This window comes from Bubalus bubalis, chromosome 11 (genome assembly GCF_019923935.1).
Source record: "Bubalus bubalis isolate 160015118507 breed Murrah chromosome 11, NDDB_SH_1, whole genome shotgun sequence".
Lineage (NCBI taxonomy): Eukaryota > Metazoa > Chordata > Mammalia > Artiodactyla > Bovidae > Bubalus > Bubalus bubalis.
The window spans coordinates 66,561,529-66,588,689 of record NC_059167.1 but is presented as its reverse complement, the minus strand read 5'-3'; the positions used below and the strand labels follow the sequence as shown (position 1 = coordinate 66,588,689).

The 27,161-nt window shown below is 39.9% G+C and overlaps 2 protein-coding genes across 8 annotated transcripts in view; one reads left to right on the top strand and one right to left on the bottom strand.

The window, feature by feature from the left end:
• The window catches only part of EXD1 (exonuclease 3'-5' domain containing 1), a 41,948-nt gene extending 24,685 nt beyond the window's left edge, over positions 1 to 17,263 (bottom strand). For 2 of the 7 annotated variants that reach the window (XM_025295887.3, XM_045162089.1), the window contains exons 1-6: positions 16,881 to 17,116; positions 15,172 to 15,244; positions 14,603 to 14,786; positions 7,523 to 7,591; positions 1,842 to 1,899; positions 1,483 to 1,610 (exon numbers count right to left, since the gene is read on the bottom strand). In XM_025295887.3, coding sequence (XP_025151672.1) covers positions 1,483 to 1,610; positions 1,842 to 1,899; positions 7,523 to 7,591; positions 14,603 to 14,735 — 388 coding nt within the window. In that variant the 5' untranslated portion in view covers positions 14,736 to 14,786; positions 15,172 to 15,244; positions 16,881 to 17,116. The other 5 variants (XM_045162088.1, XM_044925201.2, XM_045162090.1 and 2 more) reach the window with 5 other exon arrangements.
• Positions 17,264 to 17,545: 282 nt separating this feature from the next.
• The window catches only part of CHP1 (calcineurin like EF-hand protein 1), a 36,500-nt gene continuing 26,884 nt past the window's right edge, over positions 17,546 to 27,161 (top strand). The window contains exons 1-2 of the mRNA XM_006066244.4: positions 17,546 to 17,860; positions 24,321 to 24,393. Of these exons, the coding sequence (XP_006066306.1) occupies positions 17,794 to 17,860; positions 24,321 to 24,393 (140 nt within the window). The 5' untranslated portion in view covers positions 17,546 to 17,793. The remainder of the gene's footprint in view (positions 17,861 to 24,320; positions 24,394 to 27,161) is intronic.

The following is a 27,161-nucleotide window of genomic DNA, read 5'->3' as shown; positions in this document are numbered from 1 at the left end:
ATGTGATATCATACAATATTTAAGGTGTTCCTATATTGGGCACATATATATTTATATTATATCTTCTTCCTGGATTGATCCCTTGACCATTATGTAGTGCCCTTTTTTGTCTCTTAAAACAGTGTTTGTTTTAAAGTCTACTTTGTCTCATATGAGTATTGCTACTCCAACTTTCTTTTGATTTTATTGTCGTGTAATACTGACTTCCATCCCTCCATACAGTATTTAAGACATATGCTTTCTAAAAGCACATTCATAATAAAAAGTATCATTTTAAAATAAATTAGTTCTGGTAATGGACCAATGTCCACATATTTGGAATTCTTTGGATCCTGAAAATTATTTTTCTAATTATGTAATTTAAAATATTAGAGGTATAGCATAACATATACTAATGTGTCTAGAAGGAAACACAGGAGGAAATCTTTGTGACTTTGAGTTAGGAAAGATTTCTTAGATATGACATCAATAGCACAATCCATAAAAGAAAGAAAATGGATAAACTGTACATCAAAGTTTAAAATGTCTTCTCTTCAAGAGATTAAGAGAATGAAAAGGCAAAGCGTAGACTTGCAGAAAATATTTGCAAAGCATGTATTTGAGAAAAGACTTGTATCCAGAATATATATAAAAAAAAACTTCCAGCACTGAATAATAAGAGAACAATCAAATAAGAAAATAAGCAAGATATGAACAGACATTCACCAAAGATGTTCAGATGTCAAATAAGCACATTAAAAAATCCTCAACATCCTTAGTCATTAGGGAAATGAAAAAAACAACCAACCAACTTCCAATGGTTTCTCTTCTCACTGCAGAGTAAAAACCAAGTCCTTTTAATGATCAACAAAATCTTCCATGATCCACTGACCCCACCTCATCCCAAATTGTTCTCCTTACTCCAGCCATACTCATTTCCTTACTGTCCCTTCAAATCGTGGGATAGTCCTCTTTTGGGCCTTTGCATTTATTCATTATTTATGCCTAAAAACCAGTTCTTCCAATATTCATACATTTGATCCCTCACTTCCTTCAAGATTTTACTTTAAATGTCACCATTTCATTGATACCTTTTCTGGACACCCCAAAATTGTAAAACCACCCTTTTTACACATTTCTTCTCTTTCATTTTTTTTTTCTACTTAACATGTGGCACCAGCAAACTAATAAGTATACTAATTTATCTTGTTAGTGTGTTTCATGAACCATAACTCAAGGAGTGTAGAGATACCAAACTTTAGTATCCCCAGTGTCTGGCAGATAGTGTGCACACAAATATTAAATAAATGAATCGTGATCTTTTATCTTAGTGTGCATGCAAATATTAAATAAATGAATCGTGATCTTTTATCTTAATTTGGACCCTAGAAACAATGTCCTAGCTGAGAGTTCCATATAGAACTCTGACTTTGGTTTATATACCAACTCTGAAGAACTCTGAATCACAAAAAAGCCTAGAAAATTCAGAGCCCTAGTACTCACCAGATGGGCTGTACTTGAAGTCATTCAGAAGAGAGGTTATTGGCACCTCAGGGGCAGGAGAAGCAGGCTTACGTACATTTAGGTCTTCATCTTTTATTGTATCCATCTTGGTTCTTTCTGTATTTAGACTATACTTACAAAAAACAACACTTAGGTGAACTTGTTCTTTGTTGTTAATGCCATACACACATCAGTGGTAAGGACTCTGGACCTTTCATAGAGAACCCATTTATCCACTGCTTACACTGATTTGAAGTTTATTCATTTTAGGAACTACACAACTAGTGAATTAGAGTTAAGGTTTCCTACCCTAATGTGTATATTTGGGTAACATCATAATTAAAATCATTCCATCGTACCTAACAGGCGAAGCCTTTTCTCTTACTGCACCTTGTTCCACTTCGTCCAGTAGTTCCACTGTAAAATAACCAGATGGATTACAACAGGGCTTCCAACCTGAAAGCAGTTTACTACTCCTCTCTCACCCACACCCACAGTTTGATTATGTAACACAGACAGTAACTGAGAATGAAATGTTAGTCCATAGAGGACTTCACTAACCAGTAACAAATAGAGCAGAAAAGACTAACCAAAGTACTGAAGACCCCTAATCTTATATCTCTACATAGCTTTCTTGGTCATTTAGCAGGATTAGGAACCTCTCTACATGTCCACTTTACCCTTTCTGTTCCAGGGCACAGTTGTGGTCAAGCAGATTGGTTCTAGAGACATCTTTTCTTTCCTTTTAATTCCCATCCTAATGCATCTTCCCTCATACTATGTACTGTTTGGGGTTTTACTCTTAAATCATTCACACTGACTCTTTCACAGGCTGGTACACTAAAGGTCAGAAACAAAAGGTAACAAAAGCTAGACTGGAAATCACAAAAGAAATATGAGACAGACATTCCACAGAGACTCTGAAACCACTTTTTTTTAACCTAATGGTTCACGGAATACAGGGAAATATTATATCGATATATCATTGATTCTAAGATGCACATTTTAAACAGCTCTGAAATTGGAAATGACTTAAAGTCAATACACATGATAATTAAACTGGCAGCTTTTTTCTTTCTTAAGAGTGGAATAAGAAATAATGCACCTTATCACTGATGGCATCTAAGATTCAATTAAGTATACTTGGGTACTATTCAGTGGGTGGAGAAGCTTCTCAGGGGTCACTATGTTTCAAAATGTCTCTTTTTCCTACATTCTAAAAGTAATGAGTTTTGGTCAGAGAAAGCAAAATTCACTGAAAACACATATTAGTCAATTATTATCCTTCATCTTGATAGTTCTTATTTGGGGTGCTTTCAGCACCTTGGAGACCCCTCCATGGCTAAGCCACAGAGCAAAGAAAGAAGGAGATGACTATTCTCTGATCTTAAAATTATTAACAAAGTCCAAATCGTGAGAATGAATTTAGGAGGAAATGAATCCATCTGTACAGATTCCAGAGCTGGTCGGTCAGCCTTCTCCTGAGTTAGGAGATGGTAGGAGTGATTCCTTCATTTATTTTTACAAATTCATCTACAGCCTAGCTTTGTTCCAGACCAGAACTCTGCTCTATTGCAAAGTCTAACAGTCAAAACACAATTAAGAATCACTCTACTACTACCACCATCACTGGCATTTTGAAAAGGTGTTCAAGGGACAAAAAGTGTTTCCAGCAGCGTTCCGTTAGGTTCAGTTGCTCAGTTGTGTCCAACTCTTTGTGACCCCATGGACTGCAGCATGCCAGGCCTCCCTGTCCATCACCAACTCCCAGAGTTTACTCAAACTCATGTCCATTGAGTCAGTGATGCCATCCAACCATTTCATCCTCTGTCGTGCCCTTCTCCTCCTGCCTTCAATCTTTCCCAGCATCAGGGTCTTTTCCAAGGAGTCAGTTCTTCGCATCAGGTGGCCAAAGTACTGGAGTTTCAGCTTCAGCATCAGTCCTTCCAAAGAAATCCTAGGGCTGATCTCCTTCAGAATGGACTGGTTGGATCTCCTTGCAGTCCAAGGGACTCTCAAGAGTCTTCTCTAACACCACAGTTCAAAAGCATCAATTCTTCAGTGCTCAGCTTTCTTTATAGTCCAACTCTCACACCCATACATTGCTACTGGGAAAACCATAGCTTTGATTAGACGGACCTTTGTTGGCAAACTAATGTCTCTGCTTTTTAATATGCTGTCTATGTTTGTCATAGCTTTTCTTCCAAGGAGAAAGTGTCTTAATTTCATGGCTGCAGTCACCATCTGCAGTGATTTTGGAGCCCAAAATAATAAAGTCTCTCACTGTTTCTATTGTTTCCCCATCTATTTGCCATAAAGTGATGGGACCAGATGCCATGATCTTAGTTTTCTAAATGTTGAGTTTTAAGCCAATTTTTTCCCTCTCCTCTTTCACTTTCATCAAGAGGCTCTTTAGTTCTTCTTCACTTTCTGCCATAAGGGTGGTGTTATCTGCATATCTGAGGTTATTGATATTTCTCCCGACAATCTTGATTCCAGCTTATGCTTCATCCAGCCCAGCGTTTCTCATGATGTACTCTGCATATAAATTCAATAAACAGGGTGACAATACACAGCCTTGATACACTGCTTTCCTAATTTGGAACCAGTCTGTTATTCTATGTCCACTTCTAACTGTTGCTTCCTGACCTGCATACAGATTTCTCAGGAGGCAGGTCAGATAGTCTGGTATGCCCATCTCTTTCAGAATTTTCCAATTTGTGGTGATCCACACAATCAAAGGCTTTGGCATAGTCAATAAAGCAGAAATATATGTTTTTCTGGAACTCTCTTGCGTTTTCGATGATCCAGCGGATGTTGGCAATTTGATCTCTGGTTTCTCTGCCTTTTCTAAAAGCAGCTTGAACATCTGGAAGTTCATAGTTCATATATTGTTGAAGCCTGGCTTGGAGAATTTTGAGCATTACTTTACTACAGTGTGAGATGAGTGCAATTGTGCGGTAGTTTGAGTATTCTTTGGCACTGCCTTTCTTTGGGACTGGAATGAAAACTGACCTTTTCCAGTCCTGTGGCCACTGCTGAGTTTTCCAAATTTGCTGGCATATTGAGTGCAGCACTTTCACAGCATCATCTTTCAGGATTTGAAATAGCCCAACTGGAATTATATCACCTCCACTAGCTTTGTTTGTGGTGATGCTTTCTAAGACCCACTTGACTTCACATTCCAGGATGTCTGGCTCTAGGTGAGTGATCACACCATCGTGATTATCTGGGTCATGAAGATCTTTTTTGTATAGTTCTTCTGTGTATTCTTGCCACCTCTTAATATCTTCTGCTTCTGTTAGGTCCATACCATTCCAGTCCTCTATTATGCCCATCTTTGCATGAAATGTTTCCTTGGTACCTCTAATTTTCTTGAAGAGACCTCTACTCTTTCCCATTCTATTGTTTTCCTCTATTTCTTTGCACTGATTACTGAGGAAGGCTTTCTTATCTCTCCTTGCTATTCTTTAGAACTCTGCATTCAAATGGGTATATCTTTCCTTTTCTCCTTTGCTTTTCACTTCTCTTCTTTTCACAGCTATTTGTAAAGCATCCTCAACCAGCCATTTTGCTTCTTTGCATTTTTTTTTTTTTGCAGATGGTCTTGATCCCTGTCTCCTGTACAATGTCACGAACCTCCATCCATAGTTCTTCAGGCACTCTCTCTATCAGATCTAGTCCCTTGAATCTATTTGTCACTTCCACTGTATAATCGTAAGGGATTTGATTTAGGTCATACCTGAATGGTCTAGTGGTTTTCCCTACTTTCTTCAATGTAAGTCCGAATTTGGCAATAAGGAGTTCATGATCTGAACCACAGTCAGCTCCCGGTCTTGTTTTTGCTGACTGTATAGAACTTCTCCATCTTTAGCTGCAAAGAATACAATCAATTTGATTTTGGTATTGACCATCTGGTGATGTCCATGTGTACAGTCTTCTCTTGTGTTGAAGAGGGAGTTCGCTATGACCAGTGCGGTCTCTTAGCAAAACTCTGTTAGCCTTTGCTCCACTTCATTTTGTACTCCAAGTCCAAATATTTCGGTTATTCCGGGTGTTTCTTGACTTCCTACTTTTGTTTTTCAATCCCCTATAGTGAAAAGGACATCTTTTGGGGGAGTTTAGTCCTAGAAGGTCATGTAGGTCTTCACAGAATTGTTCAACTTCAGCTTCTTAAGCATTACTGGTTGGGGCATAGAGTTGGATTACTGTGATATTGAATGGTTTGCCTTGGAAATGAACAGAAATCATTCTGTCGTTTTTGAGATTGCATCCAAGCACTGCATTTCGGACTCTTTTGTTAACTATGATGGCTACTCCATTTCTTCTAAGGGATTCTTGCCCACAGTAGTAGATACAATAGTCATCTGAGTTAAATTCACCCATTCCAGTCCATTTTAGTTCGCTGATTCCTAAAATGTTGACGTTCACTCTTGCCACCTGTTTGACCACTTCCAATTTACCTTGATTCATGGACCTAACATTCCAGGTTCCTATGCAATATTACTCTTTACAGCATCGGACTTTGCTTCTATCACCAGTCACATCCACAACTGGGTGTTGTTTTTGCTTTGGCTCCACCTCTTCATTGTTTCTGGAGTTAGATCTCCACTAATCTCCAGTAGCATATTGAGCACCTACTGACCTGGGGAGTTCATCTTTCAGTGTCCTATCTTTTTGCCTTTTCATACTATTCATGGGGTTCTCAAGTAGCATACTCCAGTAGCATACTGAGTGAGAAAGGGCAGCTAGGTAAGCTGGCTGGACTTGTCTGCTTTAAAGTAGGTCTGGACTGGTAGCCATTAATTTGGTGAAATTTTCATCTCTCCCTAAATTCTATTTAGCTCACAAAACAATCTTTCAAGACGTAGTAATCTCTCATTTACAGGAGTCCTTTTCCTTCCTCGTATCTGCCTCAATGATCAGAAATGCAGTTCTATGAGGTCCTAGGTCTTCCATCCCCCCACTCCCTTCCACCCAATACTGATATTTACTCCTCCTTGGAGGGCTTTTTGCTTTTGTGTCCTTGAAAGCAAGAACAGTTCTTGTTTGCAACCTTTTTCCTCTTGTTTCATTTGGCTTGTCTGAAGCACACTGACGAGTGTCTATATTCCTTTAGGCAAATAATTGGATCTATTCTTGATAAATGGTTTTTGCTGACAGAAATAAAGAGCGGGGCCACTTCCTGTAATTGCAAAACCCCAAAAGGTCTGAAAACCAAAAATTTTGTGTAACTCTTTTGGGAGCAAAACCTGAACTGTCATACTACTTATAGTCCTATTTTATCCCACTTAGTATGATTATCCACCCATTTTTCTGCAGAAATGTGTTGTTAGAGTGCTGACCAGACCCACTTCAAGTATTATGTATTATGACCAATATATACCCTTTGTTATTGTTTAGTTGCTAAGTACTGTCTGACTCTTTTGCAACCCCATGGGCTCCACAGGAGCCCACAAGGCTCCTATGTCCATGGAATTCTTCAGGCAAGAATTCTGGAGTGAGTTGCCATTTTCTTCCCCAAGAGATCTTCCCGACCCAGGGATCGTACCGGGGTCTCCCTCATTCCAGGCGGAGTCTTTACTGTCTGAGCCACCAGGGAAGCTCCCATACCCTTTGTTAGGTTTTTAAAAATCCAGAACTAGACTTGGGTTCTGAAACATTTGGCCCCCAAGGTTTCAAATACTGTACTGTGGATGTACTGTGAACGTGTGGTGTTAAACTCACTTGCTGAACAAGATAACTCCTCTCTGTTCAGACTGATAACTCTGCCTGCAAACTGACCTCTAATATTGAGAACCAGCTGTCCTCACATTGTAAAACCAAGATGATTAAAATTCTTTAAGACAGTTCTGTTCACAGTACCTACTGCAACAGTAAGATAAGGGACTATTCTCAAATACCAACTTTAAGAGTTCATTAATGCAAGACAACATCTTGCGCCACCCCCTCACCACCAAATATTGGAATGAGGCAGAGCAGTGAGCTTCCTGCTACTGCAAATCCCGATACCAGCAAGTAGGAAACATGAAGCTCTCACCATTCACAATCTCATGTCCAAAAAACATCTTCACTCCTGGGACACTGAGACCGGTCTCTACATTCTTCACTGTTATAGAAAACAATTGATTTGATTAATTAAAAAGTAATAGTCCCTAAAACTTTAAGAAAATATGATACCTCTCAAAATTGCCCAAATCTGAATTTTATAAAAACCACCAAATTATCTTCCCCAAGGAATGAAGAGTCAAAGCTAAAATATAGCTAAATTACAAAGCTATAACCTTGAAACAAGTAGTATAAAGAACAGAGGGAACCCCAGAATGATCAAAGATACACTGAAAAGGCAGAAGTAATACACCAAATTTAAACTTCTGCCAAGAATATCCTAAGGCCTCTGGGGCTAAAGACTATCTATTTATTATATTTCTACTGATTTTCATTCCACCTAACTCCAGAAAAATTTAAGGCATCTGACTACTTCTAGAGTCCACAGCCTTTTCATGCTACATGCCTGATCTATGAATTTTCAGAGACAACAGCCCAACCCCTGGCCCAATTACAGGCTCTTCATGAGTAGGTAAAGGATTTAGAAGTTTAGATGTCATGTTTACAACACAGTGTCATTTTTTCTAGATGGAAATGCTCACAGCATCTGTATATCTCCACATCTCTCAGCAACTGAAAACAGTGGAGTTTCACTCTCACTAGTCCATTGAATATATTCTTTGCTGTTATTGCTGTTCAGTCACTAAGTCATGTCTGACTCTTTGCAACCCTGCTGATTGTAGCACATCATGCTTTCCTGTTCTTCACTATCTCCCAGAGTTTGCTCAAATTCATGTCCATTGAGTTGGTGATACTATTTAACCTTCTCATCCTCTGCTGCCCTCTTCTCCTTTTGTCTTCAACCTTCCTCAGCAGTAGGGTCTTTTCCAATGACTCAGCTCTTCAAATCAGGTGGCCAAAGTATAGGAGTTTCAGCTTCATTATCAGTCCTTCCAATGAATATTCAGGGTTGATTTCCTTTAGGATCTACTGATTTGATCTCTGTGCAGTACAAACTCTGCAGACTCCCAAAAGGCTTCTCCAGCACAATTTGAAAGCATCAATTCTTTGATGCTCAGCCTTCTTTATGGTCCAATTCTCACATCTGTACATGACTACAGGAAAAACCATAGCTTTGACTATATGGACTGTCTAGGTTTGTCATAGCTTTCCTTCCAAGGAGCAAGTATTTTTTAATTTCATTGCTGCAGTCACCATCTGCAATGATTCTGGAGTCCAAGAAAACAAAATCTGTCACTGCTTCCACTTTTTCCCTATCTATTTGCCATGAAGCGATGGGACAGATGCCATGATCTTAAGTTTTTTGAATGCTGAGTTTTAAGCCAGCTTTTTCACTCTCCTCTTTCACCCTCATCAGGAGGTTCTTCAGTTACTATTCACTTTCTGCCATTAAAGTGGTATTATCTGTATATCTGAGGTTGTTGGTATTTCTCCTGGCAATCTTGATTCCAGCTTATAATTCATCCAGTCTGGGATTTTACATGATGTACTCTGCATATAAGTTAAATAGACAGTTACAATATACAGCCTCGTCATACTCCTTTCCCAACGTTTAACCAGTCTGTTGTTCCATGTAAAGTTCTGACTGTTGTTTCTTGATCTGCATACAGGTCTCTCAGAAGACAGGTAACTGATATCTGATATTGGTTGTCTGATATTTCCATCTCTTAAGTGTTTTCCACAGTTTGTTGTGATCCACACAGTCAAAGGCTTTATTATAGTCATTGAAGCAGATGTGTTTTCTTTTTGGAATTCCTTTGCTTCCTCTATGATCCAACAAATGTTGGCAATTTGATCTCTTGTTCCTCTGCCTTTTCTAAACCCAGCCTGTACATGTGGAAGTTCTCAGTTCATGTACTGCTGAAGCCTAGCTTGAAGGATTTTGAGCATAACCTTACTAGATGCAAAATGAGCACAACTGTATGGTAGTTTGAACATCCTTTGGCACTGCCCTTCTTTGGGACTGGAATGAAATGATTTTTTCCTGTCCTGTGGCCACTGCTAAGTTTTCCAAACTTGCTGACATATTGAGTGCAGCACTTCAGCAGCAGCATCTTTTAGGATTTTAAATAGCTCAGATGGAATATATCCTGTGGTCAAAGATCACCAACTGCCTATTTGTAAAATCCCCTGGAAGTTTACTATCTTATACTTGGCTCTCATGCATCCTTTGACAATACTGTTCTCTACTTTGAGTTACAAGACATTCTTAGTGTTTATTTCCTTTCCTACTAATTATCCAGAGTCATCATACTAAGCACCTAAGCTAGGCACCATGCTAATTAATTGCCTATGTTTAATTATCCAGTAACATAATGAGACAGGCATTTCATGATCTTCTTTATGGAGGAATCTGAGGCTCAGAAAGGTTGAATAACTTGCTCAAGGTCACACTACTAGTAAAAGAGTCAGGATTCAAACCCAGGCCTCAGTGATTTTAATATTCATCTTATAACCAGCATTCCAGCGCCTCCCTGATTTGCTCCTTCTGGTCTCCTCAGCTGCCTCTACCACCACTGCTTGCCACTTACACACTGACAGTCCCTAGGTTATGTTCTTCATCCTTCTACCTTCTCCTTGAGTGATCATATCCACTTCCTACTCATCCTAATCCCTCATTTCTCCAATATGGATTATTTCTCTGAGGTCTACTCGAATTTTCAACTAATGGCAGACTTACTGCAAGATTTTTCAAACTGATCATTACCTTCTTGCAGTAACCAACAAACCTGTTCCTCTTCCCATTTCAATCAATAACAGTATTATATGTCAAATCTCAGTCATAAATGTAGGAGTCATTTTCCATTGCTCTTTGACTATCTAATTTATTAATAATCCCCTCTCTTAAGCATTTCTAGAATCTGTCTTCTCCATCCCTTGACAAGATTAAGCTCTGACTCCCATTACTTCCTCTTTACTGGGTACCTTGATTGCCTGAATAGTTCCCTGTCTATTCTCCTTGTCTCTTGTTTCTCCCTACTTCAAAGTTTCCTTCACACTGCTATCATAGTGATGTCACTCCCTGCTTTACCCAAATAGTACATAAAATAAGTAAATCAGTTCAATTCATTCATTTAGTCATGTCCAACTCTTTGAAACCCCATGGACTGCAGCACACCAGGCTTCCCTGTCCATCACCAACTCCTGGAGCTTGCTCAAACTCATGTCCATTGAGTCACTGATGCCATCCAACCATCTCATCCTCTGTCATCCCCTTCTCCTGCCTTCAGTCTTTCCCAGAATCTGGGTCTTTTCCAAGGAGTCAGTTCTTCGCATCAGGTGGCCAAAGGATTGGAGTTTCAGCTTCAACATCAGTCCTTCCAATGAATATTCAGGACTGATTTCCTTTAGGAGGGACTGGTTGTATCTCCTTGCAGTCCAAGGGACTCTCAAGAGTCCTCTTCAACACCACAGTACAAAAGCATCAATTCTTTAGCATTCAGCTTTCTTTATGGTCCTATTCTCACATCCATACGTGACTACTGGAAAAACCATAGCTTTAAGTAAATAGGTATAAAGAAATACATTCAACTTCTTTAGGAATATTTTTTAAAACATGCCAAAATAAAATATCACTCTTTGCCTATAATACTAATAAACTCTGAGAAAAGATACACATTTGCATTTCTTAAAAACTCAAGGCTAGGTTATTTACTGAAATTCACTCACACATTACTAGTAGCAAAGTAAAAACACATAACCTTTTGAAAAACTATTTAGAAACATGCATCAGAAACATTTAAAATATCTGTAACTCTCACCCAGTATTTTCACTTCTAGGAACTATTCCTAAGACAATAATTATAAAATATAACAAATATCAAAATGTATTTTATAATTATAATTTATTATAACTCATAATTATAAAATATACAATTATTTTAATTGTAACTTACTATAATTTATAATTATAAAATATTACAAAATTTTTAAGGTTTTTAAGCTTTTCATTTTAAAATGTTTAGCCATTAAACTGAAGTTTCAAATAATATAAGAAAATGTTACACTGTTAACTAAAAAAATGCATATATGATATACCCAATTTCTTATGTCAACTACATTAAAACTATGTAATTAAACACTAGAGAGAAATATACCAAAAATTTCATCAGAATTGAACACTGTTGAACGAGCATGTGGCATTTACTGACTATTATCTACTTAGTGCCATTTATTCAGGCTCATTCTCCCCAGACAGCAGTGTCTATTAAATTTCCAAGACATCTCTTTAAGATGAGATACAACCCCCTACCCTATCTTTCCTCTTCCTCCTGTGTTTAACTCCACCAGCTACTACTATATCCCCTTGAGGTTTGAAGCCATATGGTGAAGATGGTACTACAGAGAGACAAAGAAGAACTTTGGGGAGAGTCACAGTAGCTCTGGGATATGTGCCTTCTTTTATATGATTTATTTAGGCCACTAGAAGTGAATCTGTTTCTAGCAGCTGAGCACAGTTCCTAACTGATACAGCATTAAAAATTTCAGGCAAGTAATTTGAAAATCTATATGACTCCAATTTAAAAGATATTTCAGATTGTTTCTCTTTGCTTTCAGAAGTTCCAAATGTTATGACATGTGGAGGTCCTTCTGATCTGCCCCATGCTTATTTCTCTTCTCCAGCCTTATCTCTCACCACATCCTCACACTGAAATTTACTTAGATTGTCTTTTGGGGGTTTTTTGGCTGCACCATAAGGCATGAAGATTCTCAGTTCTTTGACCAGGGATAGAACCCCTGTCTTGGGCAGTGGAAGTGAGGAGTCTTCACCACTGGACCTCAGGCAAGTCCCATACTTAACATTTTCTGAATGCACCCAGTTTTCAGTTCTCTACTTTTACATATGCTGCTACTTCTTCCTAAAACAATGGTTCTCTCAAAGAGTGTTCTCCAGCACAGAATCAGCATCACCTGCAAACTTCTTGGAAACACAAATTCTTGAACCCCACTTAAGACCATAAGAATCAGAAACTCTTTAAGGGTGTGGGAGGCATCAATCTGTGTTTGAACAAGTCTTTCAAGTGATTCTGAAATATAGATGAAGTCTGAGAATCACTGGCTTAAAACAAACTTCCCTGCTTTTCCCAACCAGTTAACTCTTGTGAAGTTACATCTAATTACAAATACAGTTCTGACATCAATTCCTCCTTTGAGAAGCCTTCCCCACTGTCTCAGATCTAAATTAGAAACTTTGTGTTTCCATAGTGTCCTGTGTGTCCTTCTATCAGAGGATATCACACTGCATTATATCTTTCTACTTATTTATCTGTCTCCTTCAGTTCAGTTCAGTCCAGTCGCTCAGTCATGTCTGACTCTTTGTGACCCCATGAATTGCAGCACGCCAGGCCTCCCTGTCCACCACCAACTCCTGGAGTTCACCCAAACTCATGGCCATCGAGTCAGTGATGCCATCCAGCCATCTCATCCTCTGTCGTCCCCTTCTCCTCCTGCCCCCAATCCCTCCTAGCATCAGGGTCTTTTCCAATGTGTCAACTCTTCGTATGAGGTGGCCAAAGTATTGGAGTTTCAGCTTCAGCATCAGTCCTTCCAATGAACACCCAGGACTGATCCCCTTTAGGATGGACTGGTTGGATCTCCTTGTAGTCCAAGGGACTCTCAAGAGTCTTCTCCTATACCACAGCTCAAAAGCATCAATTCTTCGGCGCTCAGCTTTCTTCACAGTCCAACTCTCACATCCATACATGACCACTGGAAAAACCATAGACTTGACTAGATGGACCTTTGTTGGCAAAGTAACGTCTCTGCTTTTTAATACGCTGTCTTGGTTGGTCATAACTTTCCTTCCAAGGAGTAAGCGTCTTTTAATTTCATGGCTGCAATCACCATCTGCAGTGATTTTGGAGCCACCAAAATAAAGTCTGACACTGTTTCCACTGTTTCCCCATTTATTGGCTATGAAGTGATAGGACCAGAAGCCATGATCTTTGTTTTCTGAATGTTGAGCTTTAAGCCAATTTTTTCACTCTCCTCTTTCACTTTTATCAAGAGGCTTTTTAGTTCCTCTTCACTTTCTGCCATAAGGGTGGTATCATCTGCATATCTGAGGTTATTAATATTTCTCCTTACTAGTCTTAGTTTTTCAAGGACAGAGACCATATTATTCTTATCCATATCCCTGGTACCCAGCATTGTACCTGAGATATAAAACTCAATAAATGATTACCAAATGAATTAATATTGCAAAAGCCTGATATAGTCCCATCCTAGCCCACAAAAGTTTAACTAATAATATGGCTTAACAATAATACTAATCTCTCAAATGTCATTTACACCTTTCAATTGTGAACTTGAAATTTACTGTGCCAGGAAAACAACTACTCTAAGAAGTCAATATTCTAACTGAATAAAAACTCTACATTGAGGCTTCAAGGTGAACACATGGAAGAGGCTAAAAGGGTGGCATGCTTAGAGACAGTAGAAACACTGAGCCCGTTCCCACAAACCTTGCCCTATAAATCTCCTCCATCTGGCTGTTTCTGAATTATATCCTTCATAAAGGAACTGGAATTGAAACTGGGAGGTGTAAAGGCTACACTGTGACTGTGAGGATAACAGGCGATCACTGAAGTGGCAGAGTAGGAGCACAAGATGCCTCATCTCTCCTGGAATCTTTCAGCCACTGCACTATTCCTCAGCAGTCTACCTCCGGGCTTCTTTGTGCATGACAAAAATTAGACCCTTACCGTCTTTAGAATTCGTCTGTTGAAGCCAAAAGCAATTCTATCTAATACAATTTTCATTTTTAATTTCAAGGTACATATGGACAGAAATTAAAAGATGTACCCAATTTTAAAAAAACCTATATACTGAAATTTTCCACTATCATGTCAATAGAAGTACAGAGGTGGACAAGCCAGCATACACAGTCATATTGCTCTGTTAGGGAAAATAACATTCTAATCTTCCTCCCACCTTTCCCTAAAATAGGATTAATGCCACTCTTCCAGTTGCTAAGAGAGCCCAGAATCATCACCCAAACACACTTATTAGTCTCCTAGAAGGCAGGAGATTATGAGAAATAAAATGAGACCTTTCTTCAGAACAACAATCTTGTCAGGGTCCACATGCTGCAGCACTCCTTCAAAAATGCCACAAACTAATGTAAGTCTCACTCTTCTCCACAAAATCTGGTTGAGGAAATGGTAGTCACTGCTGAGATCCATGCTATTTGATTCCAAGAGGAGTCTTAAATAATCTTCTTTAATATCTAAACCCTTGAAAATAAAAGAGATCTATGATTTTTTAAATATTTTGGGAGAAATGAGGTTATTTTTCCTTTCATCGTACTTGGGACAAGAAAAATAAAAATATTCGAGTAATTCTGCTTATCGTTTAGAATTATAATGAGAAAAAGATCATTGCAAGTATCAACTCTAACTTATACATGGGAAACTGAAAAGTATAAGACTTCAGGCAAAGAGGGTTTGATTTCTTTGTCTATAACATGGCCTAATATCACCTATCCTTCCTTAGCTAAATGGAGCAAGCAAAAGCATATACATACACCATTTTAACATCAGCCAAAAAAACTAAAAGATCAAATGAAAAAAAATGATATTGGCAAACACTTGACAACACATGTTGCAATGAATTGTTTACCCAGAAATGTCTAGGATCTAATCTCTTCTGGATATAACCTCTTCTAGATTAATAACACTTCCAGAGTTTCACACTGTTAACAACCAAAGAATAAGTGAGTTAGAATTATCACAATTTCTGCATTACCAATCCAATTGCCATTGTCACTCTGAGGGCCATTCCACCCCACCTTAGCCACAGCTCAGGGACTGGGCTGCTGTGATGTCACCAACCAGTCATGTGCAGCCTGACAGATTAAACCGCCACATGCCACACAATGGTTTTCTAAAATTCAACTGTTTTTGTAAAAATGATGTATGCTCATTATAAAAAGGATAACAATGCAGAAATGCACAAAAACTTTATCTTGCAGAAATAACTATCATTCACAGTAGATACTCTTATATTCCTTAGTGTAATACTGTAATTTAAAAGATGAATTCTTTTTTAAAAAAAGATCTTTTAGAACAATCCTGTTATTTGGATGTCTTTGTATTTTGAACCTCAGCTAAGTGTTCCTCCAAAAGGTTTAAATTTAAAAGTGGTTTGCCTTCACCACACTTGGAATAGTCAACTAGTGAATTTTGCAACTTAGTTTAAGTACAAAACATTGACCAAATAACTAAGGCCCAATTCATCTAGGAAGAAAGTGAGAAGTTACATAGTGTTTTTAACCAGATAAATAACTTACACTTTAATATTTTAAGGTCTAGCAAGTGTTTTCACAACTGTTATTTGTTGCCTACAACAACTGCCTGATTTACATATGTAGAAACTGAGGCTTAAATTAAGATTTAAGACACCTGCCCAAGGTTACACAGCTAGAAAGTAGTGGAACCTGAACTAAAACCAGGCCCCTAGTGGAGACGAGTGCAGCACCGAGTGTTATGCTTCCAGAGGGAACACAGAACAAAGTCACCAGAGTGCCTGGAAAAATAATTCTTCCTTGTTCCAGTCAATTCAACAAGCAAAAGGGGAATTTTTACAGAAATAAAAGAGAATATAAAAATGGAAAAACCAGCCCTTACTAGAGATAAAAATTAACTTACATTTTTAAAAGATATATAAATAAGCTTGTGAAATGCTTGGGGAAAAAAGGAAATTTAAGAAATGTTAAAGTAAATCAGAAAAACATTAACACAAAGCAAAGATAGCTTTACTGCGGACGACTGCAAAAGGTAAGATTCAAGACTAGTAAGGAGCAAGGTCAGGATCCAGAGATGGGCTTCACGGCACACTCAGAAAACGGACACTCAAGTTGCTGACAACACAGATTTTTCTACCGTACTTATTTATACTCTTAAGATAAAAAGAAGCTCCTGTGGCCGAGACGGGCATATCCAACGTGTCACCCTTTGCTGATGAAGGCAGACATCATTAAGTTAGAAGAGAGCAAGTCAATCATGAAAACAACTCAGTGTAACTAGAACCTCCGTAACCTAAGTTGACCACCAGCCCGCTAAGACAGTCTTCTAGGGCTTAGGTACTAAGTGAGATCTGTCAGAATTTGGTTCTTCTGTAAGTGAAACCAGTTTTGTACAAAATAACAGGGGTGGCGAAGGGGTGTAAAGGCATTGAAGCCACAGCAAATGAACTGGTTCTCCTGAGAAGGTGTACTAATTCGATAGGTGGCTTTAAACGTTTTCAAGAAAACAAAAATATGCCATGAGAACAAAATGCAAATTTCCTCATTTTTAAGGCAAAATAAGAAACTTAAACGGCGGCCATACGTTAAAGACTGTCCTCCGCCGTTAGGGTTTTTTTTTTCTTTTCTCCAACGGAAATTTGTGCCTGTTTCAGCCAAACGGTGAATTCCTAGAGCTTCAATCTTGAACTGAAAAGAGAAGGACTGCTTTTAAGGAAGAAATCTCGAAAAGTTCCAAACCCACGTATCAGTTAACAGAGAGCAATCCCGAAATCAACTAGAGAAAGTACGCAGCTAGGGCGCTGACACGCTGGAGCCGACGCCTACCGGCTGTTTCCCAAGGAGCCAATCGGCGCGCGGTCCCGAGATTGGCTCGCGAGTTCCCCCTGCGGCTTGGAGGAGAGAGAGCCTCCAGGAAAAAATGCAGAGGTGCAATGCAACTCCCAGCATGCAGTTCCCAGGAGACACACCCTAGCGTTCAACCAAGCCACGTTTTGCCGCTCTGTTTTTTGTTTCTCTCCGCAATCCATACTAACTGTAGGGTGGGATTTCTAGTGTTAGAGTTCTGTGATAAACAGGTTGGCTACACTGACTGCCAGAGGTCAGTGTGTTGTAAAACAGTGGGTCAATGGTGTTGCCCTTTTAGTTGCGGGCGCTAGGCACAGTGTGGCATTGCCCCTTTAAGACCGGTGGCATCATAGTTCCGGGGGCGTGGTCCGTTTTTAGTTAGACCCGGCCCGGCGCTGGGCTAATTCATTCGGGGCTGGAGCTAGGAACGTCGACGTCGGCTTCAACGCTAAGCGCAGCCTCACTCCCAATTGGCTGGGCCTCCGGCCTGCCTATCGCCGCGCACCACCCCTGGGTTCCCTTCCCAGTCCGCAGTAGAAATACTGCCTTCTCCCTTCTTTGACCCCGGCCCTTCCTCCCCTTCGTCCCTCCCTCTTACCGCCTCTGTCGCTTCAGGCGCCCCTGCTCCCAGCGGAGCTCCCGGCTTGGTGATGGGGTCCCGGGCCTCCACGTTACTGCGGGACGAAGAGCTCGAGGAGATCAAGAAGGAAACTGGCTGTGAGTTCGGGTAGGGGGTGGGAACGCGGCCGGGCGCCTCTGGCTGGCCTCACGACCGAAGGCGACTGTCGCTGAGATCTGGAGCTGGGGTGCTGAGAGGTTGGGGGTTCCTAGGCATCCTCCAGCGCTGGAGCTTCGGGGATGATGGAGGAACTGTTCTTGCAGCTAAGGCTACCCGCGGTGGAACTCTGGCTCTTGTGCGGCTCCCCTTCTCATCAAAGACGGAGTCGCGATCACCCGTAAATCACTGATCCCGCTCTTTTCTCCTTCCCCTGCTCTTGAAAGTCCCCGAACTCTTTTCCTTTGTCTTTCCTCGTACCAAACTTAAATTCAGGAACTCTGGATAGGTCCTGTAGAAAACATTGTCTTCTTTCCTGTGACGTTTCTAAACAAGGACTTAAAACCACTGACAACTGTGGGAAATCAGACAAATTCTTGCCGCAACTGGAAAAATAAATCTAGAAAGTGAGATCGTGTAGTAAGGTTTTTGAAGACGTGACCTGGTGATGGAACACCGTAAAGAGTCAGGAGTCTGAGAGTATGAGACTTCTTTCATTCTGAGCTTGTGGAGAAAAAGTGCAGATGTTGTGACTACCAGTTTTTTATTTACACTGAGGATGCTGGCTGTCCTAATTTCAGATATATTGATTTCTACTATGCTGGTGTATTTCATGCAGTCGCCATGGAAATTGGATGTGCTCCAAAAATCTCAGTGAATTTGTAGAGGAACTGATTTTTGTGGTCTAATCTCTTCCTCTGAATCTGAAAGAGGCAACAGGGTTTTGTGAATTCAGAAGCCCTGTAAAACACCATGGTACATTTGTGTAGCCCTTGATAATGGATACAATATTTCTCAGTAATCCATTATGACTCTTGTATTTTACATGAGTTATGTAAGCATCTGGGCTCTGAGTCTTCATAATTTCTGTTTTTGTTAATGAGATGGCCACAAAGTAACTCAGTGATTTATTTGCAGAAAATATTGAGTGCTGGGGGAACCTCAGAATCACTCAGGCAAGGGTGGCCTGAGATCAATTAAATAAATACTTTCTGATAGCCCATGCTTTCTGATAGCCCAGCTTTCTAGAATCTTCAAGTTGGAAGGGATGTTATTTAGCCTCATCCCTTGTCATACTGGTTTACTGTTTTCAGCATCTCCTAACTTAGTCGTTAAGCTTCTCTATAAAGATTTTAAGGAGCTCACCACCTACCAATGAGTCCTTTTTATGATTTTGAATGAAGACAAGAAAGTAGGTAGATGTTTATAATGTGCAGTAGTTGTTTAGCCACTTGACCTTGTGGTCATTTTATTACTTACTCTGATTCCAAGAGTAGAAACATAGATGGTTTGGATTCAGCAAGCATTTTATTACATCTTGTGGCTATGACCTCTGGCCACACTTGTAAACATAAGAACTACTTTAGGTCTAAGGTGACACCAGAATTAAAGCATTCTTTCTTAAAATAAAGAGTCACATAATGAGGGAGTATAAACCAGAGTGCTGGTGGGAAAAAGCTGTTTTTCCCTCAAGAGGAAGGGAGCAGTAATCCCATTCTGGTTTTATTACGTTCCACCAAATGAAAGTGGCCTTGATTGCCTTAGGACTCTAGGTTTTTTCACTGTGTGACTGTGAGAATGGAGTACTCCTGCCGAGCTATTTTCCTAGTTGCCGAAAAGAGAATCAAGCCTGAGGGAGAGTCTCAGCCATACCAGGACAAATGTACATATTGAGCCAGAAAGTGTAATGAAACAAGTCCTTATTAAATTTTTGCAGCATCTATACTCAGTACGGGGAGAAGGAAATGGCAACCCACTCCAGTTTTCTTGCCTTGAGAATCCTGTGGACAGAGGAGCTTGGAGGGCTGATGTCCATAGGGTTGCACAGAGTCGGACACGACTGAAGCAACTTAGCATGCATGCATGCATTGGAGAAGGAAATGGCAACCCACTCCAGTATTCTTGCCTGGAGAATCTCAGGGACAGAGGAGCCTGATGGGCTGCCATCTATGGGGTCGCATAGAGTTGGACACGACTGAAGCAACTTAGCAGCAGCAGCATACTCAGTACAATACTGGGTATTTAAAATAGCTAGTGACAAAAGATGCCCACAACCAGGTCATGGAGATAAAGCCCACAAGAGTTAGGATTAGCGTCAAACATGCTGCTGCTGCTAAGTCACTTCAGTCATGTCCTACTCTGTGTGACCCCATAGACGTCAGCCCACCAGGCTCTCCTGCCCCTGGGATTCTCCAGGCAAGAACACTGGAGTGGGTTGCCATTTCCTTCTCCAATGCATGAAAAGGAAAAGTGAAAGTGAAGTCGCTCAGTCATGTCCGACTCTTAGCGACCCCATGGACTGCAGCCTACCAGGCTCCTCCATCCATGGGATTTTCCAGGCAAGAGTACTGGAGTGGGGTGCCAAGCATCAAGCATAAGATACCTGAAATTATGTAGCACCCCTTCCAGAACTCAGGAAACAGTCATTGTGAACTGGCCTTGAGGAGGATAGGAATTGGGCCATGATATATGCATCAATTGATTAGATTTGGATAAATTAAGCTAGAGCATTTTGAGTGGCTTCCAGGCATCTCCCCTGACCTGCTACGCTGTCATTCTTCTGCTGTGGGAGTTGAGCTGTCAGTTTCTCCAGTTAGTGCCCATCAGCAGAATTGATTTTTAAAGCAATAGTTTTAGCATGATGCAAAAGGTTTAGAAGAATAAAATCAGCAAACACCTGAGGGTGGTGTAGAGTGATGAAATTAGCCCTGTTTTCCTCTGCTTCTTGTTCTATAAAGAGTTTGGGGAACTGTCATTCCGAAACACTTCAAGTTGAGAACAAGTACAAGACATTTCACTACTCCCTTTGCCAGAAGAAAATGTACCATAAATAAGTAAAACTGACTTTATATGCAGTATGAAAGCTTTGTTATTTGTAAGTCTAAATTGGTTAGAATTCATATATGACTAGTTTATCCGGTATTTGAAATGTAATCTCTTAAGTGTTTAGAAAAGTACTTCTAAGTAAGAATTCCTTGTACACCTTTAGTTTCATCATCTGTAAACGAAAATAAAAATAGTACAACTTTTTGAATTCCTAGTGAGGATTAAATGAGAAAAATTATGTAAACTATGTAGAATAGTGTCTGGGTATGTAATAAGCTCCAGGTGTTAGCTATTTTCATTTCGAACTATAGATAACAATCATCTTATCGTGAAAACACCATTAGCATATGCTAGTTATAAAAACCATGTCTAGTATATAACTGGAGAGGTGACAGTATTTTGCACTTTTTCTGTTTTCCGGGGACATTGGACTAGGAATCACGTTTTCCCAACTTGAAGAAATAAAACTTTGGAAGGAGTAGAAATCCTGATATATCCAAGAGTTTAAAAAAAAATACTGTCTAAAGACACGGGTTGGCATAAAACATTTGCTATATTGTCTTAGTTCTGTTACCTTCTTTCACACTTCAGCATTTCCATAAGTTAAAGTCATTTGAGAAAAAGCTGTCAGTAGGGGAAAGGTCAGAGTGTCTTGGGAGTTTCTGAAAGCTCCACCCTTAGTTCACTTAACTATATGGCAATAACCTGGCTGTGAATTACTTAAAACCTTTACAACAGAAAATAGCCACATAATCCTTGAGGAACAATTCACACCAGCTGAGTAGTGATAAATTCCAATTGATTTATTTTTAGTCTCTGTCGTCTGGTATGTGTCACGTGATATGGCAAAGGTGCGGAACAGGTTTGGGAAGTAAGTTCTACAGGCCAGTGAAGTTCTGTTTGTTTGAAAGGGTGTAGTGATGATGGCATTAGTGTGGATTTCTCTGTAATTGTAACAAAGAGCACAAGCCTGGCAAAGGCAACTGCTTGAGAATAATTTCCTGAGCTAGAATGTAAGTGGAAGTTCAACTGAAGGCTGTTCCTGCCTCATGACACACGACACAGTCATGGCCCTCAGCTGCCTTGCCATGGTGCCTGAGGGTTCTGCCACTGCAGAAGACCCTGCTGTCTCCAGCTCCTACTGAAAGAGCATTGCACATATTACTAACATCTTCAGCTGGTTTTGGATTAAGTGATTTGCAGAACTCTGTACCTCCCCCACCCTACCCCCCACCTTTTTATGATGAAAAATTTCAAACATACAGAAAAGTTAAAATAGTATAATGAACATCCATATAATTCAACATTTTAATTCAATGGTTGTTAACATTTTGCTATATTTGTCTATTTGTATATGTGTGTGTGTGTGTGTGTATATATATATATTCTTTTTGATGAACCATTTTAAAGTCGCAGATAGCCAAACTTTTCACCCCTTAAGCCTTAAGCATGTATTCCTGAGGACAGGGATTTGTTTCCTGCATAACCACAATACTATTATCACACCTAAGAAAGTTTGACTCTGGCTAGGAAGACTGAGGAATTCGGGTGTTGGGGAGACTTTTCATTATGTACACTTTTTGTACTATTTTTACCATGTGGATAGATTGTTTTCTCAAACTAAGAAAAACAACCTAGTATAAAAAGAAATACAACTTGAATGTGATCATTGTTTAAGAAAAGTAACCTGAAGTATAACACTGTAAGTGTTAAAAACTGACCCCGTGGGCTAAATATTATGAAGTTATTAAAAAGCACTCCAAAGCAATATAGAAAAATTATGAATTAATAAATGAAAAATAAGCTATTATAACTATGTAAAGTGCACAAGTGACATATTAGGTAATATATGAATTCATGAAAACAGTGGCATTGATATTGCAAACAAATTTTGTCTTTTCAAAAGTCTTTTGAGAAAGTTAGTCATTCTTGAACCAACTTATTTTGTGAAAACTAAAAAAAACTTTAGTTCTAGAGCAACATTTGAGGCTTGAGGCCATAGCCTATTCAGGTACCTGAAGAAGACGGTTGTGGCTGGCAGAATCAAGAGAAAGGTGGATATTAATTAGTACAGCAGTAAAATTGTACCTGCAGGCTCACAGTATAAGGATAATGATGATAATAGCTAACCTGGCATGCTTACCAGGTGCCAGACCTTGGCCAAGCACTTTTCTCTCCTGGACTGAGTTAGTTCACTGCACAACCCCATTCACTCAGCCCTCATTGGTGAGCTGTGGTGCCATGTTTGGAATCAGACTGTCAGCCTGACTCTCAGAGGAGTGTTTACTGAGCTGCGCACACCTGCATGTCGGGCAGAAAGGTCCCCACCGGCTTCCTCAGTGTCTGAGCTCCTGCTGGCTCTGCCCTGGCAGGGGTGGTTCTGCCTCCTCCTCTGCTCCCTGCTCTCCTTGAGAGCTAGTACAGAACAGAGCCCAGGCTGGCTTGAAACCTGAGGCTGAAGAATTTACTGCTTGGCCCAGGGTGTCCTCTCATACTAGCTTTGGGCCACTCACTTCCTGTTTCTCCTGCGTGTGCCTGTGTTAATTTTGTCCCATTGTTCCCAAAACTGCGAGTGGGTTTTTGTTGCATGAGCTGGGGGAGGAGGACAACTATCAGAACTCCCTGAGCCACCCCTTTACCCCTGAAGGTACAGCCTAGGACAAAGTCCACACTTGTCACACCCTTTTTGGCTGTTGTCTTTTCTCCTTTGATAACTATTTTTTTCCCTCCTATCTCCAGTCTACCACGAGATTAAACTATTTCCCAGAAATTCCTTTTTTGCATTTTCAAAGTTTCATTGTCTACCTGTGGTTAGTGCCTCATTTTCATTGTCAGCTTGTACCTGAGTTAGTGCAAAATGAGGAACAAAGTAACTTCCTTGTAGATGTCATCTGAAGATAGCACAACCATTTTACAGATTGCCTAATCTTCTTTCTTGGAACCCATTCCTTTACTGGGAACTCAGTGGAGTTCATGCAGTTGCAGAGAAAGAGGCTGACCCAAGGCTGTAGTGATCTTTTACCCAAAGATCAGCCCTGAGGAAAAAGATAAAAGTCACTGATGCTTGAGGAAAAGTAAACTAGATTTTAAAAATACTGTCTGTTTCACATGCCCCAGTCCTTAATTCAGCACATGTTACCTACCCAGCTGCGCAAGTCTGAAACACCAAACTGATTAATAGGGATGTGTTTTTGATCAAAGCTGGAATTTTCATAGCTTCTAAGTCAGGGTACTGAAAGGTGAAAGTTTCACACTTTCCTTTTAAACTAAATTTAGCTTTGTTTTGTTAAATCTTAACCAACTGACATTTAACACAGAGTCTTAATTAACCCTAGACTTCACTCTTGAGAGTCAATTTTGTTTACTCTTGATTTATTTTCTAACTCCTTTCATTCTTTCTGTTTTGGCACGCTAGAGGTGAGTTAGTTGAGACATCGCACCACTTTACTGACTTTGAAGCATTTAATGGTGAGCTGGGACCAGAAGGGCAGCTGGTTTCCAAAGGGTCACTCACATTCAGGTTGAATTTGACCAGAGGACAACTTCTCCAACTGCAACTAATTCTGTGTTCTTCAGTTTCCCACAGTCAGATCACCCGCCTCTACAGCCGGTTCACCAGCCTGGACAAAGGAGAGAATGGGACTCTCAGGTAGGCATTTCCTTTCTTTATTTCCTGCTAGTGGCTGAATAGCTGCTTTTATCCAGAGAGCTTACATCTGGCAGGCAGAGAGCAGGGACCATTTCTTTACGCATCTTTAAGTGTTATTGATCCACAAGGGACTTAAACAGAACAATGGATTTACATTTATCACTAGGTGCTTGCTGCTTTACCCCCGCTCCCCTTAGTTTAATTGGCCATTACTCGGACATGACTGAGCGACTGATCTGATCTGATCTGGTCCTGGAAATGTACCTTCGGGAATTTCAGCTCTCTCTGCTTGGATTTTCCCACAGCCCTTCCCCAAACATGTTAGCTTTCAGGAGACTGATCCATAGCAATCCAATTTGGTCTAAGTTGCTTTGTCCTCTTTTCTCTTAATTTCTCAACTCAACCCAATCCCTAGGGTACATCAGTTTATATGTATTAATGTTAGATAAGGTGGTCAGTATATTTATCTAGGGCAGTGTTTCTCAACTAAGGGTTATTTTCCCGAGTGGCCAAATACCTGGAGACATTTTGGATTGCCACAGCTGGGGAATGCTACTGATGTCCAGTGGGTCAAGGCCAGGAATGTGGCTGACCATCCTACAATGCACAGGACAATCCTTCCTAAATGTCAGTAGTGCCAACGTTGAGAAACTGGTCTAGAGTAAGTATATGACTTCAGATTTACTGTGAAGCTCTATCATTTTATATTTGAAAATGTCTTGTCATAGTCAAATGAAATATCTCCTGAGCACCACCTCCCAACCTAATTCTTAAGTAACACCTAACTCTTGTTACTATTGTTTCTCAGCTTTGATTGACTGATAGAACAAAGCTGTTTGCCTTTCTGGTGGATGGCAAGAAATAATGTAGGCTTCTAGCACAGGTGTGGGGTTAGCATAAAAGGGGAAAGAATATAGTTGCTAAGCCTTTGTGTATAATCCTCAGGCAGAACAGCTTAGAAATCTATAGGGCCGTGTTTGTTTAGAGCCATGTCTGGTTTCGCTGGAAGCTGGAGTTGACCAAGATCATGCTGTCCAGTCATTAAAGTCAGCAACTATGGAGTACCTATCATATGCAAAGACCACACTTGTACTTTGTCTTTTTAATTTAATTTTACTTTTGAGGCAAAAGACACATAACATAAAATTTACCATTAAAAAGTGTGCTTTTTAGTGGCATTAAACACATTCACAACACAGTTTAATACGTTCATGTATTACCTCAGTCTAGTTCTAGAACATTTTCATCAGCTCAGATGGAAACCTCATGCTCATTGAGTAGTCACTTCCCATTCCTCTTTCTATGGACATTTCATATAAGTGGAATCATACAGTGTGTGGCCTTTTGTTCACTCACTCTTTTGTTCACTAACTCTTTCATTTTACATGGTGTTTTCAAAGTTCTTTCATGGTGTGTATCAGTACTTCTTTCCTTTTTACGGCTGAGTAACATTCCCTTTTGGGCTTCTCTGGTGACTCAGTAGTAAAGAATCCACCTGCCAATGCAGGAAATTTGGATTTGATCCCTGGGTGGAGAAGATCCCCTAGAGAAGGAAATGACAAGCCCACTCTGCTATTCTTGCCTGGGAAATCCCATGGACAGAGGAGCCAGGTGGATTACAGTCCATGAGATCACAAAAGAATTGGACAGGACTTAGCAACTAAACAGCAACAACAATATTCCACTGTATGCATAGACTATATTTTGTTTGTTCATTCATCATTTGATGGGGATTTGAGCTGTTAACATCTTTTGCCTATTATGAACATTTTTGTGTGGACTTATGTTTTAAGGATATAAACTTAAGCATATGTACTTGAGCATATACCTAAGAGTAGAATTATGGGTCCTATGATAATTTTATGCTTAATTTATTGCAGACCCACCAAACTATTTTCCACAGCTGTGTACAATTTTACATTCCCACCAGCAATGAAATGCAAGTTCAAATTTCTCCTCATCAGCACTTTTTTTTTAATTTATTTTTTAAATGGAAGGATATTTGCTTTATAGAATTTTGTGGTTTTCTGTCATACATCAACAAGAATCAGCCATAGGTACACCCATGTCCCCTCTCTCCACAACCTCCTTCCCATCTCCCTCCCTACCCCACCCTTCTAGATTGTCACAGAGCTTCTGTTTGAGTTCCCTTAGTCATACAGCAAGTTCCCATTGTCTATCTATTTTACATATGGTAGTGTAAGTTTCCATGTTACTCTCTCCATGCATCTCACCCTCTCCTCTCCTCTCCCGTGTCTATAAGTCTATTCTCTATGTCTCTTTCTCCATTACTGCCCTGCAAATAAATTCATTGGTACCACCTTTCTAGATTCCATATATATGTGTTAGTGTAAGATATTTATATTTCTCTTCCTGACTTACTTCACTCTGTAAAATAGGCTCTATGTTTGTCCACCTCATTAGAACTGACTCAAATGTATTCCTTTTTATGGCTGAGTAATATTCCATTGTATATATGTACCACAGCTTCTTTATCCATTCATCTGTTGATGGACATCTAAGTTGCTTCCATGTTCTAGCTATTGTAAATAGTGCTGCAATGAACATCGGGGTACATGTGGTTTTTCAACTTTGGTTTCCTCAGGGTATATGCCTAGGAGTGGGATTGCTGGGTCGTATGGTGGTTTTATTCCTAGCTTTTTAAGGAATCTCCATACCATCTTTCATAGTGGCTGTATCAATTTACATTCCCACCAGCAATGCAAGAGGGTCCCCTTTTCTCCACACCCTGTCCAGCATTTATTGTT